Consider the following 22,523-nt stretch of genomic DNA (forward strand, 5'->3'; position numbering starts at 1 on the left):
TTAATCTCTTAACTCCTCTTATGAAATTAGAAATTTACACTGTCAATGTATCAAACATTAACTTTATATAATACACAAAACAAATCAATCTATTGTCTTGCTACTTTTATGCTATAATTTTTTTTATTCAAAAAGTCAAATTTAAATTCAACCGGAATACATAGACTTACTATTATTTCTGTAAATCTTTTCAATACGGAATTACTTAACATATATAATAATGGTTTCTAGTCTAAGGCATGCATTCATAACATTAATTAATAAAACAGTTTCAGAGGCAAAATTAAACATGTCCATATATATCAGAATGATACTCCAAAAACAAGCACATAACAATTAACAGTTACATCTTCATAGTAGTTGTACAGTGCATATGGTTTAAATGCATGCTTATTTACTGTATTATCAAAACACCATTTTCAGATATCAGCTTCTCTTGGACTCTACCTGCATTGAATGTTGCAAAGACACGAGTTATTAATTAGTCCCATCCCCTAATTTTGTAATGTAAATTAAAGTTAAGTATAAGAATTATTAAAGTACAAAACAAAGAGTCACACATGCTGACATGCAAAAAAAAAGAGTCCATATATTGCTTTTTTTTTTTTGAGATTTTAAAATTTTATTTTGCAGCCGTCAGAGTTCAAATATTCTAGGAGAAATTGAAGATAGAAAATTATCTCACCGTGCCTAATGTAGAACAATATATAATTGACTCTTAGATGTACTAAGAATATCACTTCTTTCCGTAGAAGTCAAGAAAGGAACTCCAAAAAATAGTAAAATAGAGGATAAAATAATTCTAACAGTGCATGCATTGTATGCTTGATCATATGAATTTCACCCTATGGTTTTGAGTTGGCACTGGCAGTGTCTGAGATGGATTAGAATTTAAGATTTGATTGGTAGGAAGGATAAAAAAATTGTTAATCTAATAATTAGTTTCATAATCATTTTCCCACTTTGTAACATAATTATTTGACTAACAAATTTTTTATTTTTATATTTTTCCATTTTTCCTGCCACGCAAAGATATACGTATATATGGCCATCATTTCATTTGTAAAGAATTAACGTTACAAAAAACTACCTGGAAGCAAACAAATTAGTGGATAAAAATAAAATGCAATAGAGAATTACCCAAGATGGAGAATCTTCTTGTCAGGATGTGAGTAGGCAGTTCCAGGTCCCTCAATCACATTTGGACTGAAGAAATTGCGAGAAGCTAACGCTTGGATAACATTCAGCTCAGTTCCAGTAACGATGTTAGCTTGCTGAAGCCTCTCAATTTCTGCAATCTAACGTTTGAAATAAGTTGCACAAAATTAATTAGTGTCTGTTACAATATTACCTAAACTCCTCCTGATATTTAGGGTATACTGTGATCACTTCTTAAATTGTACACTTTTACATTAAAGATGAAATTCATTCCCCTCCCGTTTTAACATTTTCACTTCTTCATCATCACTCGCCAAGTTTTGTGATTGATAAATACGAGTGTGGGAGTGAAAAATGTATTCATCGATCAGAGAACTTGGCCAGTGATTCTTGCAAATGATGTGTTCATTCCCTTCCTCTATCCTCTAGGCCTCTCTTTTTACTTGAAAAAAAAATGTGAGTTTTGGAAGTGAAAAGTAGTATTAATTACCAATATTTAATTATACTAATACCTTCAGATAGTTCTATATACGTGTAATTAGTGTACTTCTGTTAGTAATTATATATCTACCTACATCAATATGATATGTAACCTCTATGCTTGGCTGCTGGTAGAGTGCAAAAGCTTTGTTGTTTTAATAACATTAGACTTTATGATCTAACGATATGAAATCAACTTACATGTGAAGAAAAGGAAAAAAAAAAGTATATTTTCTTGAAAGTAAGCAAAGCACATGCAATTGGTTAAGTCCTTCAAATGTCACATATGCAAATAAATATTTTTTATCCATTTTGTTTTTTGATTTGATGGAAGGAAAGATTCAAATTTAATTCTTTTATGAATTCATGTGCTTATCATTAAACAAAATTATGTTAGGATGTAGATTTTGTATTTTGTAAGTTTGTCATATATATAAAATGAGAGGCGCCCATGAGTCATGCTAGAATCAACATTTTTCAAATTGAAGTTTGAGCCACACCTAGTTCACCTATGTATATATTATTAAAATAACAAAAAATTTTATTATATTTAAATATTTTAAAATATATAATACACTTAAATTAAATATTTTATTTATAAATAAAACATAATATTTTGGGTCAGCTTCAACTATAATATTTATATCCAAATCCTATCCGAATTGAACTAGCTTAGCCTATGAGCCTAAATGAGTACCTTGACCTTTAGGTATCTCTAATTAATTTATATAAAACAAAGAAATATTTAAAAAAAATTAAAAAAGATTTGATTTGATAGCTTTTCAAGCCAAATATTAAAATACTTAAATTGTTACTCAAGTTACTCGAGTTTCGTTCAATAATAAACGAATAACACTTGAGTATTCACTTAGTTGAAACTCAAATAACTAGAAGATATTTTGAGACACTCATACCCATAGCTAGTCCATAGTAATAGTAAAACAATGCATTATAGACATACATCCTATCTATTCCAAAACAATTCGTTTATGTGTATATACATTTGTGAATGAGTGTATGTGTTGGGATATATAGCAGTGCACATATCCTTAGCAGAAAATTTCTCAAATATTAGGGAGGCTGTAACATTATGTGTTTACCTTGGTTCGGAGACAAACGCTCTCATTTTCCAACTCAATTTCCTATAAGATATAAAATCAAGGTAGACCGTAAGATATGCCAAATGTCATAATCAAGGTAGACCGTAAGATATACCAAATGTCATAAAATTTAGAATTAGCCGGGAAAGTCGTAAGAATGTTAGAATTAATTCACCCTTTTTTGCAAGTACTCTATTTCAGCTAGCAGCATCTCGTGCTGTTGCACCAAAACAAAAATAAACAAAACTTATATTAGAGATCTAAGAGAAGATATAGAAAAAGAAAAATGTATAGACATTAACTATAAGAGTAGTCCGTATAAAAGCATGCCATTAATTACATGTTAGATGAATCTACACTCAGAGATGAAAATTGGTTGGTCGAGTGAGATTTGAGTCGGATCACTCAAAGTTGGATCATTGGGTTGAAGAAAATTCAAGTGATTTCGAATTTGAATAATTTTAAGTTCGAATAATTTTGGCTTCAATTGTTTCCTATTTTATATTTAGATTATTTAGAATTAGATCACTCAAAGTCAAAATTATTAAGTTTTAAAGTTAAATTAATTTAATTTTATATTAGTTTTTTGAATTGTTTGAATTTGTGTGATTTTGAATTCAGGTTGGATGGGTTTAAGTTATTAATTTTTTTATCAAATTAAGTTGGGCTACTAAGGATACATTTGGTATACAACATTATAATATGATAAGATAAGATAATATTATGAATAAGATTATATTAGATAATATCATTCTATCTTATATTTCATGTGTGTAAAAATTAAGATAAGATTATTTATTTATTGATCAAAATTATTCTTTTTCAAAATTTATATAATTTAAATTATTGATGTAATTTTTAAAAGTATAATAAGATATATAAGCTAGATCCCATAGATTAAAAATAATTATCTCCATTTTGAGAGGATTAAATCATCTTATACCAAGCAGATAATTAATCCTCCATGTAATCTTATCCCTATCTTTAGACATAAATCAAATATAATATAAGATAATCATCATTCTATCCTATCTATCATCTTATACACTAAACATGATCTAAATGTATTGAATAAATTTTTTAGATTCGAGTAAATTTTGACAACTTTAATATACATGATTTATTGAAAAAATAAAGATATAATTTTAGTTAATGCAACTCTTTCCATTTTGAAAAGATTTGTTAGAATAAATTTCAGTTAGGGAGGTTGAATACTATAGATATAATTATAGTTTTATGTTTAGGGATGACAAAATAAGACATATTCAATGTAGTTCGACTTATCCTGATCTAATAAATGCGGTTTTTTTTAAAATTGGAGGTAGGGTAAGGTGGGGTAGGTTTTTTTTATTTTTTAAATTGAAGTTGGGTAGGAGGCGTGTGTTAGGATACTCCATCCTAACCCGTCTCGAGATATATATAAAAAATATATTTTATTATTTATTTAATTTTATATTAATATATATATATATATATATTAATAAAAGTATTACTCTCATTATCCCATTTTCTTTGTCTATCTTTCCTTTTTGGGATATTCTAAAATTATGTCTTATTTCATTTTTTGAAGATTTAAAACTTTTACATTTTTATATTTTAAAATTATATTTTATGAATTTTTTTTTTACTTTTTAACATTAAAAATAATGAAATTTTAATTTTGTAAAGAAATTAATTTTAATATTAAATACATTAAAGTCAAAATTTTTTTTTAATCTCGGTAAAAATCAATATAAGACAAATAAATTGGGATGGAGGAAGTGTTTAATATCTTAATTTAATGAAAATATTATATTTTTATATAATTAAAATGTAATTTATATTAAAAATAATATTTTTATAAATATTATACTAAATTAAAATTATTAAATTAGTTTCAGATCGAATGCGAATTGCATGTGAGTTATAAATATATATTGGGTTGGAGATAGATATAAAAAAATAGTAACCTGAAATCAATTAAATCGAAATTGAAATGAGCAAAAACTCACCCGACCTCAATTGTTGCGATGAATAATATTGATAATTGAGTGGATATCTTGAACATAAATTTCCGCAGCAATAATTTATGGGTTAGATGCATTTAAATGTCATATTTCCTTCTTGTTTTTGTTGGCAATGTATTTACCTTCTTTGACCTGATCCTAGTAATGCCTCGTTCGAGCCTATTCTCTATCTGCTTTAACTCCTTCACAGTTAAGGAATTCAAGGAATCTCCCATTAGGTGCCTTCAAACAAAGAAAAAACAAAATGGTATAAGCAAAATTGAATCAATGTAAACAAATACCAAACGTGTTTTTATCAAAATTTTATGTCCTTCAATTTATATATAGGAAAGTTGATTAATACATGATGTGCAATGCGCATATATATTAAATACATTTTTATCAGATCAAAACTTTTATTTTCTTTTTCCCTTTCTTTCTTTTTTTACCAACCAAAATGGATAAAGAGGAAATGGGGAAAAAGCCATTCTTGGAAAATAGAATTTAATTTCTAGAAGTTTTCTTTCTTGAAATTGGCACTGCTCCATTTTTTTTCTATGTTCATATGATCATCATTATTCAAGGATTTCAATTACCTGTTAGAATTCTGTAGCATTTGAATCTGCTGTCTCAACTTCGCTGATTCTTGTTGATAATACTGCATCCAATTGATAAATCAAAATATCAAGAAAAGATAAGATTCTTTCATTGAACAAGTTTGTGGAAATGCTTATACTTTTCATGCAAATTCATGCTATGATATGAGGGTCTACTACTCAGAAGAGGTTCCCTTGCATTGTGCCTATAGAGTTAGTCTACCATTTCAAGCAAAAATTTAGAAACATGCATGTTATAATTAACAACAAATAAGGCAATGAAAAACTTGAAATATATATATATATATATATATGCATATTATGTATCAAATATTATTGAACCCTTTAATTATAACCTCTGCCCTGACAAACTACAAATGTTCGGGATTGAGAAGGTAAATATTTTGCTTATTTTCTTGAAGAACATTGGGATCAAAGACTCAAATTTAGCTGAACTATTTGCTGTTCTTGAAGCCCTATCTGTATATAGTGGTTGAAGCAAACATCAATCCATTTCAGAGATAATTGTTGAGAGCGACTCAAAGTGGTCATTGCTAGGCTTAACAAGCTTAATGACAGCCCATGGAAGTATAATGACATTTTTAACAGGCTTCTCAACTTATATGTCAGTATCCGGAAAGTCACCTTTGTTCAAGTACTTCAGGAAGATAATTATTTTGCTGACTTTCTTGCTAAGATGGGAGTCAATCGAGATTGTTATCTAGTGGTACGGTTATAGTTTTGTAACTCATTGCTATTAATAATACTTCCTTTTAATTTTCAAAGAAAAATACTTTAATAACTAAAGGATCCAATCCAATCAATTCCATCTACTCAAATTATGACTGAAAATGTCATATTCACTAAAAGAATTGGGAAAGAATGATGGTCAAATTTGTATTTTTATTTTTATTTTTTACAAAGAAGGTCATAATCTAAGGATAAAAAATTGTAAGGGCTGATATTTAAATTCTAAACTTGTATACCACCTCTTAAAAGTAATTGTATAAACCAATTAAAACTTGGAGGTCAAAGCCAAAGTTTGTTTTTTTACTTTTAAAAGTTTGATGAAATAGTATATTGTATGCTATACCTCCGCATCCTTCTCTTAATCAAGCGTGCATGCAAATATTTAATTACCTGAGCATTGATTTCAGTAACCGTGTTTGTGTTTGAACTATCTGAACATGCCTTCTTGTACCTCTCTATTGTTGATCTTATGCTGCATCCAAGAAATAAAAAGTTCCTAAATTCATGAGGACCATACTTAAAAAAAAAAAAAAAAAAAAACCAAATTCATACGGACATAGATAATTAGGCATGTAAATAAACAGAAAATCTGCACATTGTACTTTCTTTCCTATTAATGAAATATTATTTACCATTAAAAAAATACAAAGAATGTGCATAGTGAGTGTGCTATCTGCTTTTTCAACTGAAATAATACAATTAGAAAGATAAATTTAAGTTCAAGCTCAAGTCGCTTCAATTTTTGAATCAATACATCCAGCTTGAGTTATATGAGATTTCGGACAATGATTTTATGGGTCAACAAGGAGTAAAATTCATGTGGATTTGAATCAAATTGTTTTGGTGATTCAAACAGTGGAAAATTATCACATTTTTCATTGGTGGAGTTTTTATATTACACAAGTAAAATAAACAAATATTCATATGTTATTTTTTAATAATATTGATTTTTTTTTATTTTTTAAACATATACCTTAAATGGACATATGTTAATTTTCTAATCTTTAAAAACTCGACAGTGTATAAAATAATTTTATACATAATTTTAATGTAAAAAATGCATTAGTAAATGCATAATTCATCCCTACTCAACTATACATTTTGTTACATGTTTCCCTAGGTTTAAAAAACAAAACAGAAAAAAAAGAAACGTCTTATTAAAAGAGTCATGCACTCTTAATTTATAACGAATAATTGTCTTGAAAATAATTAAATCAACACAATTAAAATTCTATATAATTAATCAACATTAATAAAATTCAATAAAAGTGTTATGTTGTTTACTCATTTTAGCTTGTGTTTTTATATTGAGTTGATTTTAAGATAGCAACAGAAAGTGCAAAGGAGGCTCTTCCCATGAGTTTTTTTTTTTTTTCTCCCTCTAGAGAGAGAATATGGGATGGAAATGATGATATTCTAATTTCCACCTTACATGTTTTCTTAGGAATCCGAACCTTCACACGATTTGAAATGGCTCTAATCTAAGGAAGCATAATGCTGACAATCACGTTAACTTTTCTGCTGCATGGGCACGTGTTCTCACGCGCTTTAGCCGCAGTGAAAAGTAACTTTCAGAAACCGAAGAAACGCTAGTAAAAACTAGAGATGGGCACTGCTTTATGTTAGGAATAAATGAGGGAAATGTCTAGCTAAGGACAAAAGAAAGCTCCAATATATCCTTTTGTAGTCAAATTCTAAGACAGAGGTAAAGATAGGGATCTAGAATTCTACATTGGTTCCTATGAGAGGAAAGGATAGAAAATCTTCAAAGCCATAAAATGGAAGAAGGAAAACTTTCGCTTTGGTTACAGAAGAAATGTTCGTTGCTCATCAAATCAGCTGTGACAACAGATTGCACATCCTAAAAGTGGAAAAGAACTATCAAGTTTCAAAGAAAGTATTATTGCAGAGTTCCAAGAACTTACTACTGAAGCAGAAAAAAAAATGGTAATGGTAGGTATAAATGTTGCATTTATCTTATATTTTGGATTAATATAGTAAATTAATCTAGATTAAAGTCAATTAATGTCAAGTTATGAATAATTATAATGGTAAAATATTGTGACATACCTAATCTTGTAATATGATTTCAGTTAAGTGTGATTTAAATATTAATTTCATAACGAGATGGGTAAATTTTGATTAACATGTTAAAAAAGGTTTATACTCTCATCATATATATGAGACCGGCATATTAGATTTCACAACTTTAGTTTTAAGTAGAAAGTAAGGTAGTGTTTGGTTTCAAAAAATAGAGAAAGTTTTTGTTTTTATTTTCCAAAAAACGAAAAAATATGAGTGAAAATATGTTTGGTAATTGAAAATGAAAATAAATTTTAGAAAACAAAAACGAAAATAAGTTAAAATATAAAAACAAAAAAAAACGATGTTTTCAATTGTGAAAAAAGGGATGTGCATTACTTTTTTCCTTAAGTTTTGCAAGTTACCATATTTAAACATATTTTAATATCATTAATTAATGGATATATATTATATTTATAATTAAATGACATTAAGAGTAATATTATTGAATATTTTATTTATTTTTTATTTTTGCATTTTAGAAAATAATTTTTATTTTCGTTTACCAAATATATTTTTTAAAAAACAAAAAATAGAAAATAAAAACTACTTTCAAGAAAATGAAAATAAAAAATAAAAGCAAAAAACTTTTTCTCAAACCAAATGGAGCCTAATTTTCTTTCTTGTTTTTTTCTGTATATGTCTCCGTTTGGACTTCCGAAAGAGGCATCGGAAAGCTTATGATGACGGTAACATTTTCATGAACCTTAATTAAATAAGATTGAGCTCTTGCACACATCCAGGTCAGTTTTAGTTTCAATTAAATTATATTAGTAATTTAGTGAGGTTTCAATCAAATCCAACAATTGGTATCAGAGTCAAACACTGTGGAGGTTACTAACCACTTCTGATAAAGTGAGTGCCGCCATTGAAGGTTGTTTTGAGCTTTCAAAATTTTAGGTTTTTTAAACCAATCTATTCTTTGCTTTTTTTGGCACCAAATTATTGTTTTATTTTTATGCAGCCTAAAAAGGGTTGAAATACAACTTTTACGGTCCAAAATGGTGTGAAAATGGCAAGTTTTAAACAAAAACAAGTTGGGTCGAAGCCAAAAACCTGAATGACAGGATAATATGTCAAGAAGAAGACCCGACGCGGTATGTGTGGTGTGTACAATCATTTATTGCATGCGTATGTAACATACAGGCCCATTCACCTAATAGGCACACGTCATAGTTTAATTATTAAATTTTGGAGCCATTAATTTAAGTGATTTTGACCATTTTGCCTAAGGTCATTTTGTTAATATTTTTGTAAAATATTTTGGACCAAAATTAATGGCTTCATTTAAATATTAGACCTAATTAAATGGAGAAAAATCAATTAATTGGGTATTTTGGTTGGTTCAATTTTAGGAATTTAAATTTACTCATTTTGTTAATAATTTATTTAATTCTATAAAAGTCCATTTAATTAATAAAATTATTTTATTATTTAAATAATCACTGAATGGAATTAGTTGATAATGTCTAACCTAGTTTTCTGTATATACTTCTAGTATTGCATATTTCTATTGTAATCAAATTTGGTTTCACAATTAAGTGAATATTCTTAAATTATACAAATCATTAATCAAATTGATTAAAGCCTAGGTGTCATGAGAATAATCATAAGATTTTTAAGATTTTACAGATAATCTATTTTGGAATAATAATATGGCAATTTTTTATGATAGTTGTAATATTTACTAAGGTCTCTTAAGATGATAATGCTTTCCCCATCAAATTGATTGGTGCTTTAAAGGATGTTTAGAAAGGAAAGGATTTTGGTTGGGATATAACATGATTTAGTTATCCCATTAGTAGCAAGTCATTCTAGGTTTATATTCAACCAATTTTGTATTATCTTTTATTGTATGTTTCAAGAAAATCTTGAGTTCTGAATTTAATAAAATAACTATTATGACATGATTCTATACACATGGCATGTCTAATACTATATTGAGTTATTATATAAAGCCTCTAATCCCCATTTTGTCTTTGCAACTATTACCTAACATTATCAACTTTGATAAATAATGTGATCACTCTCTACTATTATAGGTGTAATGAATTTTAAATGTTGTCTGAGAGTCGATCCACATTCCATATCCACTTTTAAGAGCTCAATTGAGAACAAAAGGACTATGTGCTTCTTAAAGACAATCTAATTAAAATTGTTTATGATGTATAGGTATACCACTAGTAAAAATATTAGAAATAGTGTTTGCCACACTGATAATTAAGGATGTCGTTAAAGCTAATTTCAAAAGGTTTTATAATATTGAAATATTGAACCACATAGATCGTTTACCATTACCATATTAGTGTGGTATGTGGTTTTCATTAGCACATTCTAAAAATGGCCAACGTTAAAATAGAGAACCAGTTCCTTGTGTGGTAGATTTTAAATCACATCTTTCTAGGGATAATAGTATGAAATGCAGTCATAAAGTACAAAAGTAGGCATACGATTTTAATATAATGTGTTATAACCATCTAAGAGAAAGAGATATTATAAGTGATAATCTCATTCTACCTTCTTGATGATATAGATAAGTACTAATGCCAAATGGAATACTATTCAAAAAGGTCTCATAAGAGGTTATTTAAGAAGAAAAAATTCATCAAGCTTACTTCCCATTTTGGTTGCACCAATGCCTCTGAATTCTAAAATCAGAGGAATTAGAAATGTGTGCCTTTCTAATAAATCAAGCATAAGAAGGCAAATTGTAAAAGTTTCTATATTGAAAAATGAAGGCATTCTAATAACTATATTTTGGTTGAATCCAATCTAGGGAATGTGCCTTCTAACCTTTTCGTGGTTAGGATATCGATGTTAGCTATGAACATGGGCAATCTTTTTTAGTTGTACATATATTGAAGAATATGGTTGTTGGCTTTAATCTTGGTAAAATAGATGAAAAGTCTATCATGTTGTGGCATTGGCATTAGGAACATTCTAAATTTCGCACATATAGATTGCATTAAGAGAAATCTCGTTATTAATATAAGGTCATCATTAATAGATGTAAAAGATGTTTCAAAACTAATTTACACTAACATTTGTGGATTGTTTCCACTTACTGCCTTTAATAGATATAAGCGTTTCATCACCTTCACTAAATACCATTCAAGTTTCGATCAGGTGGAGTGAAAAGTCTAACTCTATGAAAGCCTTAAGTTTTTAAATTTGTTGTTAAAGTTTTCGAAAACACAAAATTAAGGTAAAAAGATTAGATATAGTTGATAAATATTGTGGTCACTATGATAAAACTAGTTAGAATTTAGGACTATTTTATTAAATCTTTTGCAGGATTGTGATGTTGATGCTTCGTATGTTGTGCTTGGAATACCCAAAGAAAATAAGTTTGCAGCAAGAGTCAACCACACACTTTTGTATATAATGTGGTATATATTATGTCATTCAACATTTTTGAATTTCATGTGGAATGAAGCCTTAAAAATTGTAACATGTAATTTATATCAAGCTCTAAACGAAATCATTTCCTAAAGTCGTTATAAATTATGGTCAAATAAGAAGCCAAATTTTGAGTCACTTTCTGTGTTTAAGGTTGTAATACTAATAAAATCATCTATAATCCATAATCAAGGAAACTTCATTTAAAAGCTATTAGTGACATTTTATTGGCTGTTGTATTAGTATAAGAGATTCTAGATTCTGTTATCCATTGCATTATATTAAAATCATTGAGTTTGATAGTGTAATCTATTTAAACATTTACTTAGATAATGGGAGTATTGGGTTTAAACTCTGTAAAGTCATTCTCATTGAAAGATATATTGTGCTAGTCCTTTATGTGATTTTGTTATTGATGGAAAATGTCATAAGTGAATGAACCAACAATTGATCCCAGTAATATCAATTTTGGATCTACACCTGAACTTATAGAATAGCATGATTATGGTGTTCATATGTCTTCTAATTATGTTACTCTTCAAGAGGCAATTAGTGATTTTAACTCATTGAGTTGAATGTTTGCCAAGCAAGATGAGATTACATCTATGCCGTATAATGATGTGTGAGATCTATATAAATGACCACGTGATTGTAGTCCAATTGATTGTTTATGGACATTCAAGGTTAAAAACCATTCCATAGGTTAGGTAGAAATGTTTAAAGCCAATTCTATGATTAAAGGCTTTAAATGGAAAAAAAAAATTTATTGTAATGAGTCATTCTATCATATTTTTTCCATTGATTCTTTTAGAATTTTTAGGCATTAATGGTGTATTTAGTTTGAAGCTACATTAATTGGACATTAAGACGTTTAAATAGAGTAATGTGAAGGTTTTATGGTTTTCTGTGATGGAACATATAGTTTGTTAATTTGAGAAGTCCATTGGTGGACTTGAAAGACATTAATTTTATGCTATTTAAAGTCTGATGAGATTGTCATTGTAAAGAAAACATTCCTTATCAATATTTATGGTTGAAGGATAATGGAAGTAGCTACATATTTGGGGTGCTTTACATTGATAAAATTGTATTGGCAATCAAATGCACTAACATATTGTCTTGTCACTTCAGGTGAAGAATCTAAGTGAGGCTCCCATTCTAGGCTACAAACTGATGTTCTTAGTGATAGATTTAGAGGCATGTTTGGTTGGTCTCAAAATATACATTCAATGGATTAAGTAGTTTTTAAAATGCATTGTAATTTTCTATTATGGCGCCTATATAAAAGGGTGACATACTATTAATTCTCAAAGTTTTCATAATAATAGTGAAAAAGCAAATTTTGAATACTCAGTATGCCTCAACTATAGATAATCTAATGTATGCTTAGGTCTACACATTCTGATGTTGTGTATGCTATAGGGGTACTTCGAATACATTTGAGTGATCCTATGTTTAGATGTTGGAAATCTAACATTCTAGATCTAGTCAAAAATTTTGGCCTTGCTTTTGTATGCTATTGGAAGCCATTTTTAATAGTGTTGTCTAGATGAGTGTTTATTGAAAAGTGTAAAACGAACACTTACAGCGTCTCAATTATAGAAGCGAAGCATGTAGCATGTTGTGAAGCTATATGTGAGACTGTTGGTTTCAAAATTTCATCTTAAAGTTTGATTTTGCGATTCCTATTCCAAAATCATTGGAGATGTACTATGGTAACTCTGTAGCAGTTTACTTTCTCTCAAATATCAGGAGTTTTTTACATTTCAAATATATAATTATCATCATTCAGTTTATAAGAGAGAAAAAAATAGAATCCATTGTTGAAGTAAATTATAATGCACATAATCTATAGACTCATTTTAGTGTAAACACTAATCAATTTTGGTTGCTAAAGGGTTTTGATAATAAAACACTTATACAATGTTTGTAGAGCCTTTTATTGTATTGAGTTAGTGGGAGCTCTATATAATTAAATCAAATGCAATTGTGATGGGTGGATTCTTATTTGGTATATGTAGATTCTATTTGCGTCCATTCTATTGAATATGAAATTCAATTGAATGAGACATTATGGATTAGTCTCACATTATTTTTTTGTAGTAATACATTAGTCAGTTTAGATGTGAAAGACCTAATAAAAATGGATATTGATTTCATTTTCATATTATTTCCATTGCACACTATCATACTATATCTTCTGAAGTGTTTATGACTTTATGTATATCTTCTGAAGTGTTTATGACTTTATGTAAATGTATTATAATTGTACAATGCATTTTAGGCTCATAAATGATTGTTATTGTTGATGAAGTATTCATAAATCCATGTACATGTATCTTGTCGATATAATATATTTTGAGGCTTATAAATGTTGTTTGGTTATAGAGGGCATATAAGTCCACACATTCATACCTTGTCAATACAATGCATTTCAAGGTTTATAAATGCTCATCCTATTGTATGATGATTCAGGTATATACTCGTATTTGACATTTTTATGACCATTCTGTTAATCTGAATTTGATTTTTAAACGTATAAGTATATGTATATTACACTATATTATCAAAATATTCAGAATTGAATTGTGTTGTCCAAATAGGTGCTTGTTACATTTATCTCTTATTATAGACTAACATAGTCAATTAATTTGGACTTAGGTTTATTAATGTTAATTTACTTATAATTATAGTGGTACCATGTTATGACATATCTGATCATATAGTAGGCTTTTAGTTAAGTATGATCTCAATATTAATTTAGTAATTAGACCCATAATGGGATGGGTCAATTTTTACTAACGTGTTAAAGAAGGTTATTACTTTCATCTTATATGTATGAGGTCGGCTTATTAGGTTTCAAAACTTTAGTTTCAGGTAAAGTGTAGTTCTCTCTCTCATTCCTTTCTGTGTAGGTTTCCATTCGAACTCTCGAAGCAAACATAAAAAAATCTTGTGATTGTGTCAACATTTTCGTAGATTTTGATTAAGCAGGATTGAGCTTTCTCTCCCATCTATGTCAATTTTAGTTTTGATTAAAATTATATTAGTAACTTAGTGAGGTTTTGATCAAATCCAACAATAAATATATGATTAAATTATGAATATCAAAAGTTTGGCTAATAAAAGGTTTGTCCACAATATTAGATATTGTGGGAAGGGAATCAAATTGTTAAACCAATGCAGAAATATTCTAAGTAGAAAAATGAAAAATTTTGAAATAAAGAAATAAGTTGAATGATAGCAATATGTAGATATGTCCATGAGTTGGGTTAGGTCGAATCTAGATAGGATATTTATAAGTTTCAAGCTTGTCCAAGTCTAGCTTAGGTTGAAATATGGTCCTCATTTTACAATCTAGGCTTGATCCATATTTAGAAGAGGCTACCCAAGCCCATCCAAGTCATCCAAATTTCAAAATTTTAAATAAAAATAAAAATATAATAAAATTAACTATAACAAAATAAATATTCAATAAAATAAAGCCTAAAATACTTTGTTAATTTTTTTATTCAATGACAAGGGGTTCTTAGGCTTCATTTATTACTTCCCTTCTTCGAACTAGCCCAAACAAGCTTCTTTTTTTCCCATGATCTCTAGCGAATTCAAGCCTAGAAATGGCAACGAGTCGGGTCGGGGTGGGTTTTAGTTAACCCCGAATCCGACTTGATTTTATATTCATAAAACCCGAACCGGAACCAATCAAATGTTGTATAAATCGTACCTGATCTTATCGATCCGAAATTAATAAGATATTATTTTTTAAATATAAAATATTATTTATAAAATATAAAATATTATTTTTTTAATATAAATATAAAATTAAATAAATATATAAATAATTAAAAAAAATTTATATATATTGGATCGGGTCGAGTTTACCTAAAACCTGACCTTAATTTTTTTTTTTTATTATTACTCGATCTGAAGTGAAACCCGATTTTCAAAATGAAAAAATAATAATCCTATGAGATCGGGTCGGGTTGAAACCCATCGGAGACGGGTTGGGGCAACCCTATTCGAGCCCATGCATAAAATTAATACTTGAAGGAATATTATATTAGTGTATACACATAATTATTTAATCATTTATTTATTTTCTATGTAATGTAATTATAAATATAAAATATATAAAATTTATTTGGGCTAGATCGAGTATGTGCTTTAAATATCTTATCTAAGATGAACCTTTTCTAAACAAGCTTAAAATTCAAATCCAAACTCATTTAACGAACTTATAATTCACGTCCAAACTATTTCAAAATTTAGGTGAATTTTTGGACTCAAACAAGTAGTTCTACCCTGGACAGGTCTATACAAGTGATTGTACAAGTGTTATGGAGGATATAAGATATATAGCACCGCCCACAAACACAGGAAAAGAAATAATGGAAGGAGAGAGGAGGGGAGGGCTCACTGCTGAGTAATAATGTGACGTGAAAAATAAGAAGGATATTGAACTAAAAAGCGTTTTTACTTTGCTTGCTTGTGGAACTCAAGTCAGTTGATAATCCAAATTGGAATGGACTCTGCCAATATAACAGCAGAGTGGAGAAAATTCCACTTTCTTTTTTCTTCATGATTACATTCATATAGCAGTGGACATGAAAGCAGGAAGAGAAAGGACACATAGATTAAATGCCTTAATTTAGCAATGAAGAAAAAGCTAACAAAGAAGTGGTTGGTTTTTTTCAGTGAAGAGAAAGAGAAGCAAACAAAAGATTGGAAAGCTTGATGGTTAGCTAGAAATAGAAGCAGACAAACCGAAGAAACTAAGATCTCAAAAATAATGAAACAGGAAAGTATTGGAACTCTACCGCACATTGACATAAATGTTTGACATTAGGAAAAAAAAAAAAGTGAAAGTAAAATAGAAACCAAAATGAGGAAGACAATATTGTTAACAGTTCTTTATATTTCTTTATACCTGTAAGTAATTTGTCATTGGTGTGCATTCGAAGTTCAACGTAATATCTTGGTGTCCTCCACCATTTGATTTCTTGAATTAATTTTTTTTTAATATTTGAGGTAATTTAGGCTTTGATTATTGAAATTAAGAATATAATATTTTATTAATAAATCACGTAACTTTTGAGGATTGCTTGAAATATAATGATGATAGTTGTGTAAGAGGCAAGCCTGAGCCGGTAGAGATTAGAGGAGTCTTAAAAGATGAATTAAGTGTGGCCAAGGGTATATTTTCAAAAGCCTTTGGTGTTATGGAGTCAATTCAAGTTGAGTTGTTGGTAGTTTTGGAGGTATTGATGGTGTTTGTGGAGTTCAAAATTTTCAATTCTGTTTCTTTAATTCCTTGGACGACGGATGCTTCTAAGGTATTTTTACTGTTTCTATGTGGAGACGCATTTCATAAATTTTAAATTTTATTATTTTATTTAAATAAATTATATATTTTTATTATATTTAAACAAAAATATAATTTTTAATTTGTATCTAAATAAATTCTTTACATAAATTAATCTTTTGTGTGAAATAAAGATTTATTTAAATATAAATCAAAAGATAAAAGTTTATTTGATTATAATAAAAATATAAAAACTTATTTTAAAAAATGAAATAATTTACAAACATTTTTAGATTTTAATTGTTTGTAAACTAATTATTTCACCTGATTTATTGATAATATATAAAATTTGTACACTAATAATACATCAAATATAAATTCATTTAATTAATAAAAAATTAATCATGAGTGCAACCCTATAAATTAGTTATGCTTCTTTTGAACTTTCAACCTCTATCTTATCTGTTAGTTAATGGTTAAACCACCCAGCGAAAACACATGTTTTCAACTGGTTAATACATATATAGAATATGTTTTACTTAGAAAATAAAACACATATTACATATTCTGATATATATTTATTTTAAAATTTTAATAAAAAAATTTATTTGATACACTAATAATGAAATTTTTTAATTCCACAGACGAAATTAAGATAATGACACATGTTTCATTTTTTTTTTAAATTAATTTTTTTAAATATGTAAGAACATATATCATCATCTTAATTTCACTTATAAAATTAAAAAGCTATATGGTGTATTTAATAATTTCTTTAAAAAAAAAGTAAAAAACGTTTATCAAACATAATCTGATTTATTTTGAAATGCCTTTCCCTCCAATATATGACATCCAATATCCATCCTTTCACCCATTCACCTAGCTAATCGCTAGGTTCAAGTTTCTGTAATAGGTTTATTATTGATATTTAAAGTTTCTTTTTTCATGTAATTCAAGCAAAAACTGTATCTCTGATTTCCTAAATTTGCTGCTTATGACAGAGACTCCATAATTTTGGTGGAAACAAATTTTCAAGTGTGTAAAAGACAAGAGCCCAACGCACTTGGCACCAATGAAATCTTCAAACATGAAGGAAAAAGAAAAAAAAAAAAAAAAACAGATTTTCAAAGGAAAAGAAAAGAGCAGATTTAATTTAAACTTTTGGAGTTGATTTGCTATATAGCCAACCTCTATAACTGTGCTATCAATCTTAACCAAGAAACCTAAATGACCTTGAAAAATGTTTATTTTATATTACTACTCCATTAATTTTAGTATATATCGTTACTGCTAGTGTTACTTTTAAGTTATAGTTGGTGTAAAGTATGTAATGTTCCCCCAGTGAAGTAACAAGAAGAAGTGTTATAAATGTACCAAGACGTTAAATAAATCCTACTCTAATTTTCTTTCAGATTCAATCGTTGACATTTAATATAAGAACGAAATTTTGACCAATTCAAGATTTCTTATGTTAATTTAATTTTTTTAATATATTACTTTTCAAGATAAAGGATTGAAAAGTCCTAAAAGAAAAAAAAATATTGAAAATTTTTTTAATATATTAATAAAATATCACTTTTACAATTTTATTAAAAACCAAAAGATGAACATAATTATTGGAGTGAGGATAAAATTTTATTTTAGGTCTGAAAATTAAAAAGTAGAGAAGAAATTAAAAAACAATGATTTGCAGAAAATTATGTTGACCTTTATCCAAATGAATGGAAATATAAATAATGGTCTTCATTATCACTTTTACAATGTTTATTAAAAACCAAAAGATGAACATAATTATTGGAGTGAGAATAAAATTTTATTTTAGGTATGAAAATTACAAAGTAAAGAAGAAAAAACAATGATTTGTAGAAAATTATGTTGACCTTTGTCCAAATGAATGGAAATATAAATAATGGTCTTCATACTGCAGTACTACTTATAATCTCTTAGCCATATTAGGAAAATAGCCTCGGACACTCCCCAAAATCAGAGGCACTTAAACTTAAGATTCGGCTGACTTCGATTGTCGCTTACTTTCTGTATTCAGCTCAGAAAAAAACACATAACATAAATTGCTTCTTTCATTTTTTTTCAAAGCATCTTCTTAGTGAAAAAGTTCAAACCAAGAAAATGACAAGCCAGAAATTCATCCCAAGCAAAGCAGTCACAAATAGAATAAAAGAATAGCATGAGGTGGGATTGAGATTTGAGAAAGAAAAAGAGAAGTTAGTTACTTGTTGTTGGAGTACTCGTAGAGGCGGCCACGGCTGGAGAAGACAATTAGGGCTACTTCTGCATCACAAAGGATTGACAATTCGTAAGCTTTCTTGAGCAGCCCATTCCTGCGCTTGCAAAAGGTAACCTGACGATTGGTGGTGTTCTCAATCCTCTTGATCTCGATCTTTCCTCTTCCCATCTTCACCTATTAACCGCTCTTTCACTTCACAGATTCCTTCCTACACAACCTGCAACAATAATATCCCAGAATTTGTCTCGTAAGGCTTTTTTTTTTTCTTTTCTTTTCTTTTTTTATTTGGTGTTTGGGAAGATGAGAAGTACGAATTCCATAATGAAAGTAATGAAAAAGCTAAGAAGAAAATGATCTTTAGAAGAAGAAAATTGAGAGCAGAAGCAGATTCAGGACAGTGAATCGTTTCTGAAGTGCGTATAAGTAACTAAGGCTGCAACACCACTGAGAAAACATCAATTAATAGGAAGAAGTGCATGGAAAAAAAAGTTGAGTCATACCCATATCCCATCTTCTATGAAACTTTCAAAGTAAAGAATATCTATAGCTATTACCTAGTAAAATAATAAAAATTTGTGGGGTTTTATTTCATAGATATAGTACTTCACTTTATGGGTGCATAAACCCATTCTCTCTTACTCTCTCTCCAGTGTGAATGTGCCTGCGTATACGATTGCATACGATCGCACTAGTCCAGCGTATGCCCTGGTTTGTGCCCTCGCAGATGTAATATTTGTTTGGTTGCTAGATCATCAAAGAAAACGTATTATTTTTGGCTAAAAAAAGACATAAAAAGAAAAGGATATCAACTCTAAAGAAACTGAAGTTGAAGAGATCATTTGAAAAGATCTGTACATATTTCCAAAATTCAAAGCATAAAATATATCGAAAACCAGTTATGGTTATGGCAACAGTGTAAAAGTACTAACTATCAGGGAATAGAAGAAAAAGCATAATCTGAAGAAGTATAAGGATGAAAAATGAAGAAAACCCATCATATGTTTTGTTGGAAGGCAAGAGTTTTCGCGTGATTATGCTGAACAAAGAAGAGAAAGGAATGGAAAAGAGATCTTCTTCAAGGAAGTAGAAGATTCCCTTGTTCTCAGTGTCTGACAACAGATCTAAGAAGATATAAACCTCTTGAGAAAAGAAACTATGCATTTTGGTAAATAGATATTGTCATAAAAAGTAAGCATATACATATTTAACGAGATCTAACCGAGACCAATAGTTTATATATTTTTTTCTTCTTTAAAAGAAGATGAAAATAGCCCACAGACCTGTGCTTTGGCCACAGTTCCGGCCACTTCAGCTTTCGGAAAATTACGACGCTCAAAGAGGCCAAAGTGTTTGGACTTTTTTTTTTTTTTTGTGTGTGTCGATCGGCTGATAGCCCTTTGCTTTCTTTGTCAATTAATCTAAAGAGGCTAATATAAAAGGGAGAGAGATGGGGGAGTCTCAGTCTCTGACTTGGAAAAAGACATTGGAATTGTAATTTGCCGAAAATGCAGAAAGGACGTTGTAGTTTTAGCTAAATGAAAGAGCTTTACAGTTGCAAATTCGCACCATTTTTGGCAATAACGTTTCCATTTCCTAATCGTTATTTAAAGCCCCTGAACTAACTAACGTACCCTCCCAGCTCCTCCAGGATTCTTTTCTATTTAATGGGCGGTGTTAGATTGATATCATCCCTACTGATCTCTCTCTTTCTTCCAATTCCATGGGATTAGGGTTTGGTCTTTGGTGACACTGCCATCCACGTATTCCTGCACTACTTACCCTACTTTATAATCCCCCACTAACAAAAGCCATATATTTTTTGAATTTCTTAATCTACTTTGAAACCCCCCTAACCCTTCTACGCTCATCTTACTTAGCTAGGATGAGAGCATTATGTCTCGAACCTGACAACCTCCCAAATAGAACTGATGACATGTCATCTGAGCTATGGTTCAGTTATTATAGGTTTTCTTCTTAATCCTGACTTTTTATTATTATATTTTATATTTAGTTCAATAAATCTTTTTTTTTTTTTTGTCTTAAAATTATCGAGAGATACAAATGAAACATGGGTACTTATTGTAAGCTTTGTTTTCTAGTTTTCAATAACCTTTGTAACTTGTATATATGTTGCACAAACTTATAATCTAAGAATGGAATATAATATGAAATTTTTTTTATTTAGAATATGGTTTTAATTTTATTTTATTACAAAAAACTTGATAATTGGATATACTATCACTATAAGACAAATAGCTAACGTCAATGTTTGTAATCAATTAAACAATGGCGCCTTAAAATGCTTGCCCGTAATCTCAACGGCACAACAACAAAAAGCCGCAAGACGACCCAAACTGACCCCGTCGAGAGCATTGGCATGTAACCAAAAACTTTTTTCAAATCTTAAATTCATGCGCTTAATTGTTGATAATAGTACCTCATGTGCTTAAACTAAATTTATAAAAATAAAATAAAATAAAATACATTTTTTTATAGACGATGTGTTTTATAGAAATATCTTGTTACCAATAAAATATTGAACAAAATTATATATTTACTAATACAAATGTAAAATTAAGTAACTTGTGCAGTCAATTACAAACTCTTCAAATTGAACAAAAAGAAAGATTCTTAGCCCATACTTGCTTGGAAAGAGGAGAAGCCAAAAACCAAAAAAGATAGATCCTTTTTTTTTTTTGTTTGGTTTTAAAGGAGGGATAGTGCCCTTACAAGGGGGAAGGGGGGATGGTGGGGTAGAACTCACGTCTTACATGCTTTCAACTGGCCTTTTAATCACTAGGCTAAGAGGGGAAAGTCATAAAAAAAAAGATAGATCTCACCGCAAGAGAATAGGGTTTTAGAGGGTTTTTTTTTTTTTTTTTATGTTTAGCGACGTTTGTTAAAAACGTCATTAAGAGTGTTGGGTATATCTGCGACAAGGAGAGGCATTTTCAAATGTAAATACTACTAAATTTAATAGCGTTTGTGATTATAAATGCCGCTAAATAAGAAAATTTAGAAGCATTTACGTCACAAAACACCACTAAATTTAATGGTGTTTTTCTACACATACGTTATGAAATGAGAAAATTTAGCAACATTTTTTGACACAAATATCGCTAAATTTAACGATGTTTTTCACTACAAATACTGTTAAATTAGAAATTTTACTTTTTTTTCTTTCTTTCAATATTCACTATTATAATTAAATTAAAAAATAGATAAATATTTTTAAATTCATAAAAACGAATTTAAATTCATAAACTAAATATTATAAATATTTAAATATCTAAATACATAATTTGTTACAGCATGCATATAACACAAAGTTTAATACAATAACATTCAAATTATTTCAGTACATTAATCAAAATTTTAAAATATAAAAAATTGATAACTGCTTAAACTTGGAGCACTATCGAATTT

At 28.7% G+C, this 22,523-nt stretch overlaps 1 protein-coding gene across 5 annotated transcripts; it reads right to left on the bottom strand.

Moving 5' to 3' along the window:
* Nucleotides 1-269: 269 nt before the first annotated feature.
* LOC111283703 (agamous-like MADS-box protein AGL11) lies at nucleotides 270-20,527 on the bottom strand. Of its 5 annotated transcripts, XM_089758466.1 has the most exons (10): nucleotides 20,378-20,500; nucleotides 19,737-19,841; nucleotides 19,084-19,314; nucleotides 6,460-6,541; nucleotides 5,320-5,381; nucleotides 4,867-4,966; nucleotides 2,914-2,955; nucleotides 2,739-2,780; nucleotides 1,141-1,298; nucleotides 270-447 (listed from the first exon to the last, which is right to left on the bottom strand). In XM_089758466.1, the coding sequence occupies exons 3-10, from the start codon at nucleotides 19,263-19,265 to the stop codon at nucleotides 444-446; spliced, it is 672 nt and encodes a 223-aa protein (XP_089614592.1). In that variant the 5' UTR covers nucleotides 19,266-19,314; nucleotides 19,737-19,841; nucleotides 20,378-20,500; the 3' UTR covers nucleotides 270-443. The 5 variants fall into 5 exon arrangements, with proteins under 5 accessions (XP_089614592.1, XP_089614591.1, XP_022728026.1 ...); XM_089758465.1 differs by lacking the exon at nucleotides 19,737-19,841 and having other exon boundaries at nucleotides 20,378-20,527; XM_022872291.2 differs by lacking the exons at nucleotides 2,914-2,955; nucleotides 19,737-19,841 and having other exon boundaries at nucleotides 20,378-20,527.
* Between the last annotated feature and the right edge of the window lie 1,996 nt (nucleotides 20,528-22,523).

The sequence above is a fragment of the Durio zibethinus genome, chromosome 3 (genome assembly GCF_047325235.1).
Source record: "Durio zibethinus cultivar Kanyao isolate XHJ-2024 chromosome 3, ASM4732523v1, whole genome shotgun sequence".
In the NCBI taxonomy this organism is placed as follows: domain Eukaryota; kingdom Viridiplantae; phylum Streptophyta; class Magnoliopsida; order Malvales; family Malvaceae; genus Durio; species Durio zibethinus.

Excerpts from the sequence above, each read along its gene's own strand:
- LOC111283703 (XM_089758465.1), bottom strand. The coding sequence starts at position 19,265 with ATGGGAAGAGGAAAGATCGAGATCAAGAGGATTGAGAACACCACCAAT. Across the intron at positions 4,967-5,319 it reads ATGCTACAGAATTCTAACAG|GCACCTAATGGGAGATTCCT; the intron begins GTAATTGAAATC and ends CTTTGTTTGAAG. Across the intron at positions 1,299-2,738 it reads GCGTTTGTCTCCGAACCAAG|ATTGCAGAAATTGAGAGGCT; the intron begins GTAAACACATAA and ends TTCAAACGTTAG.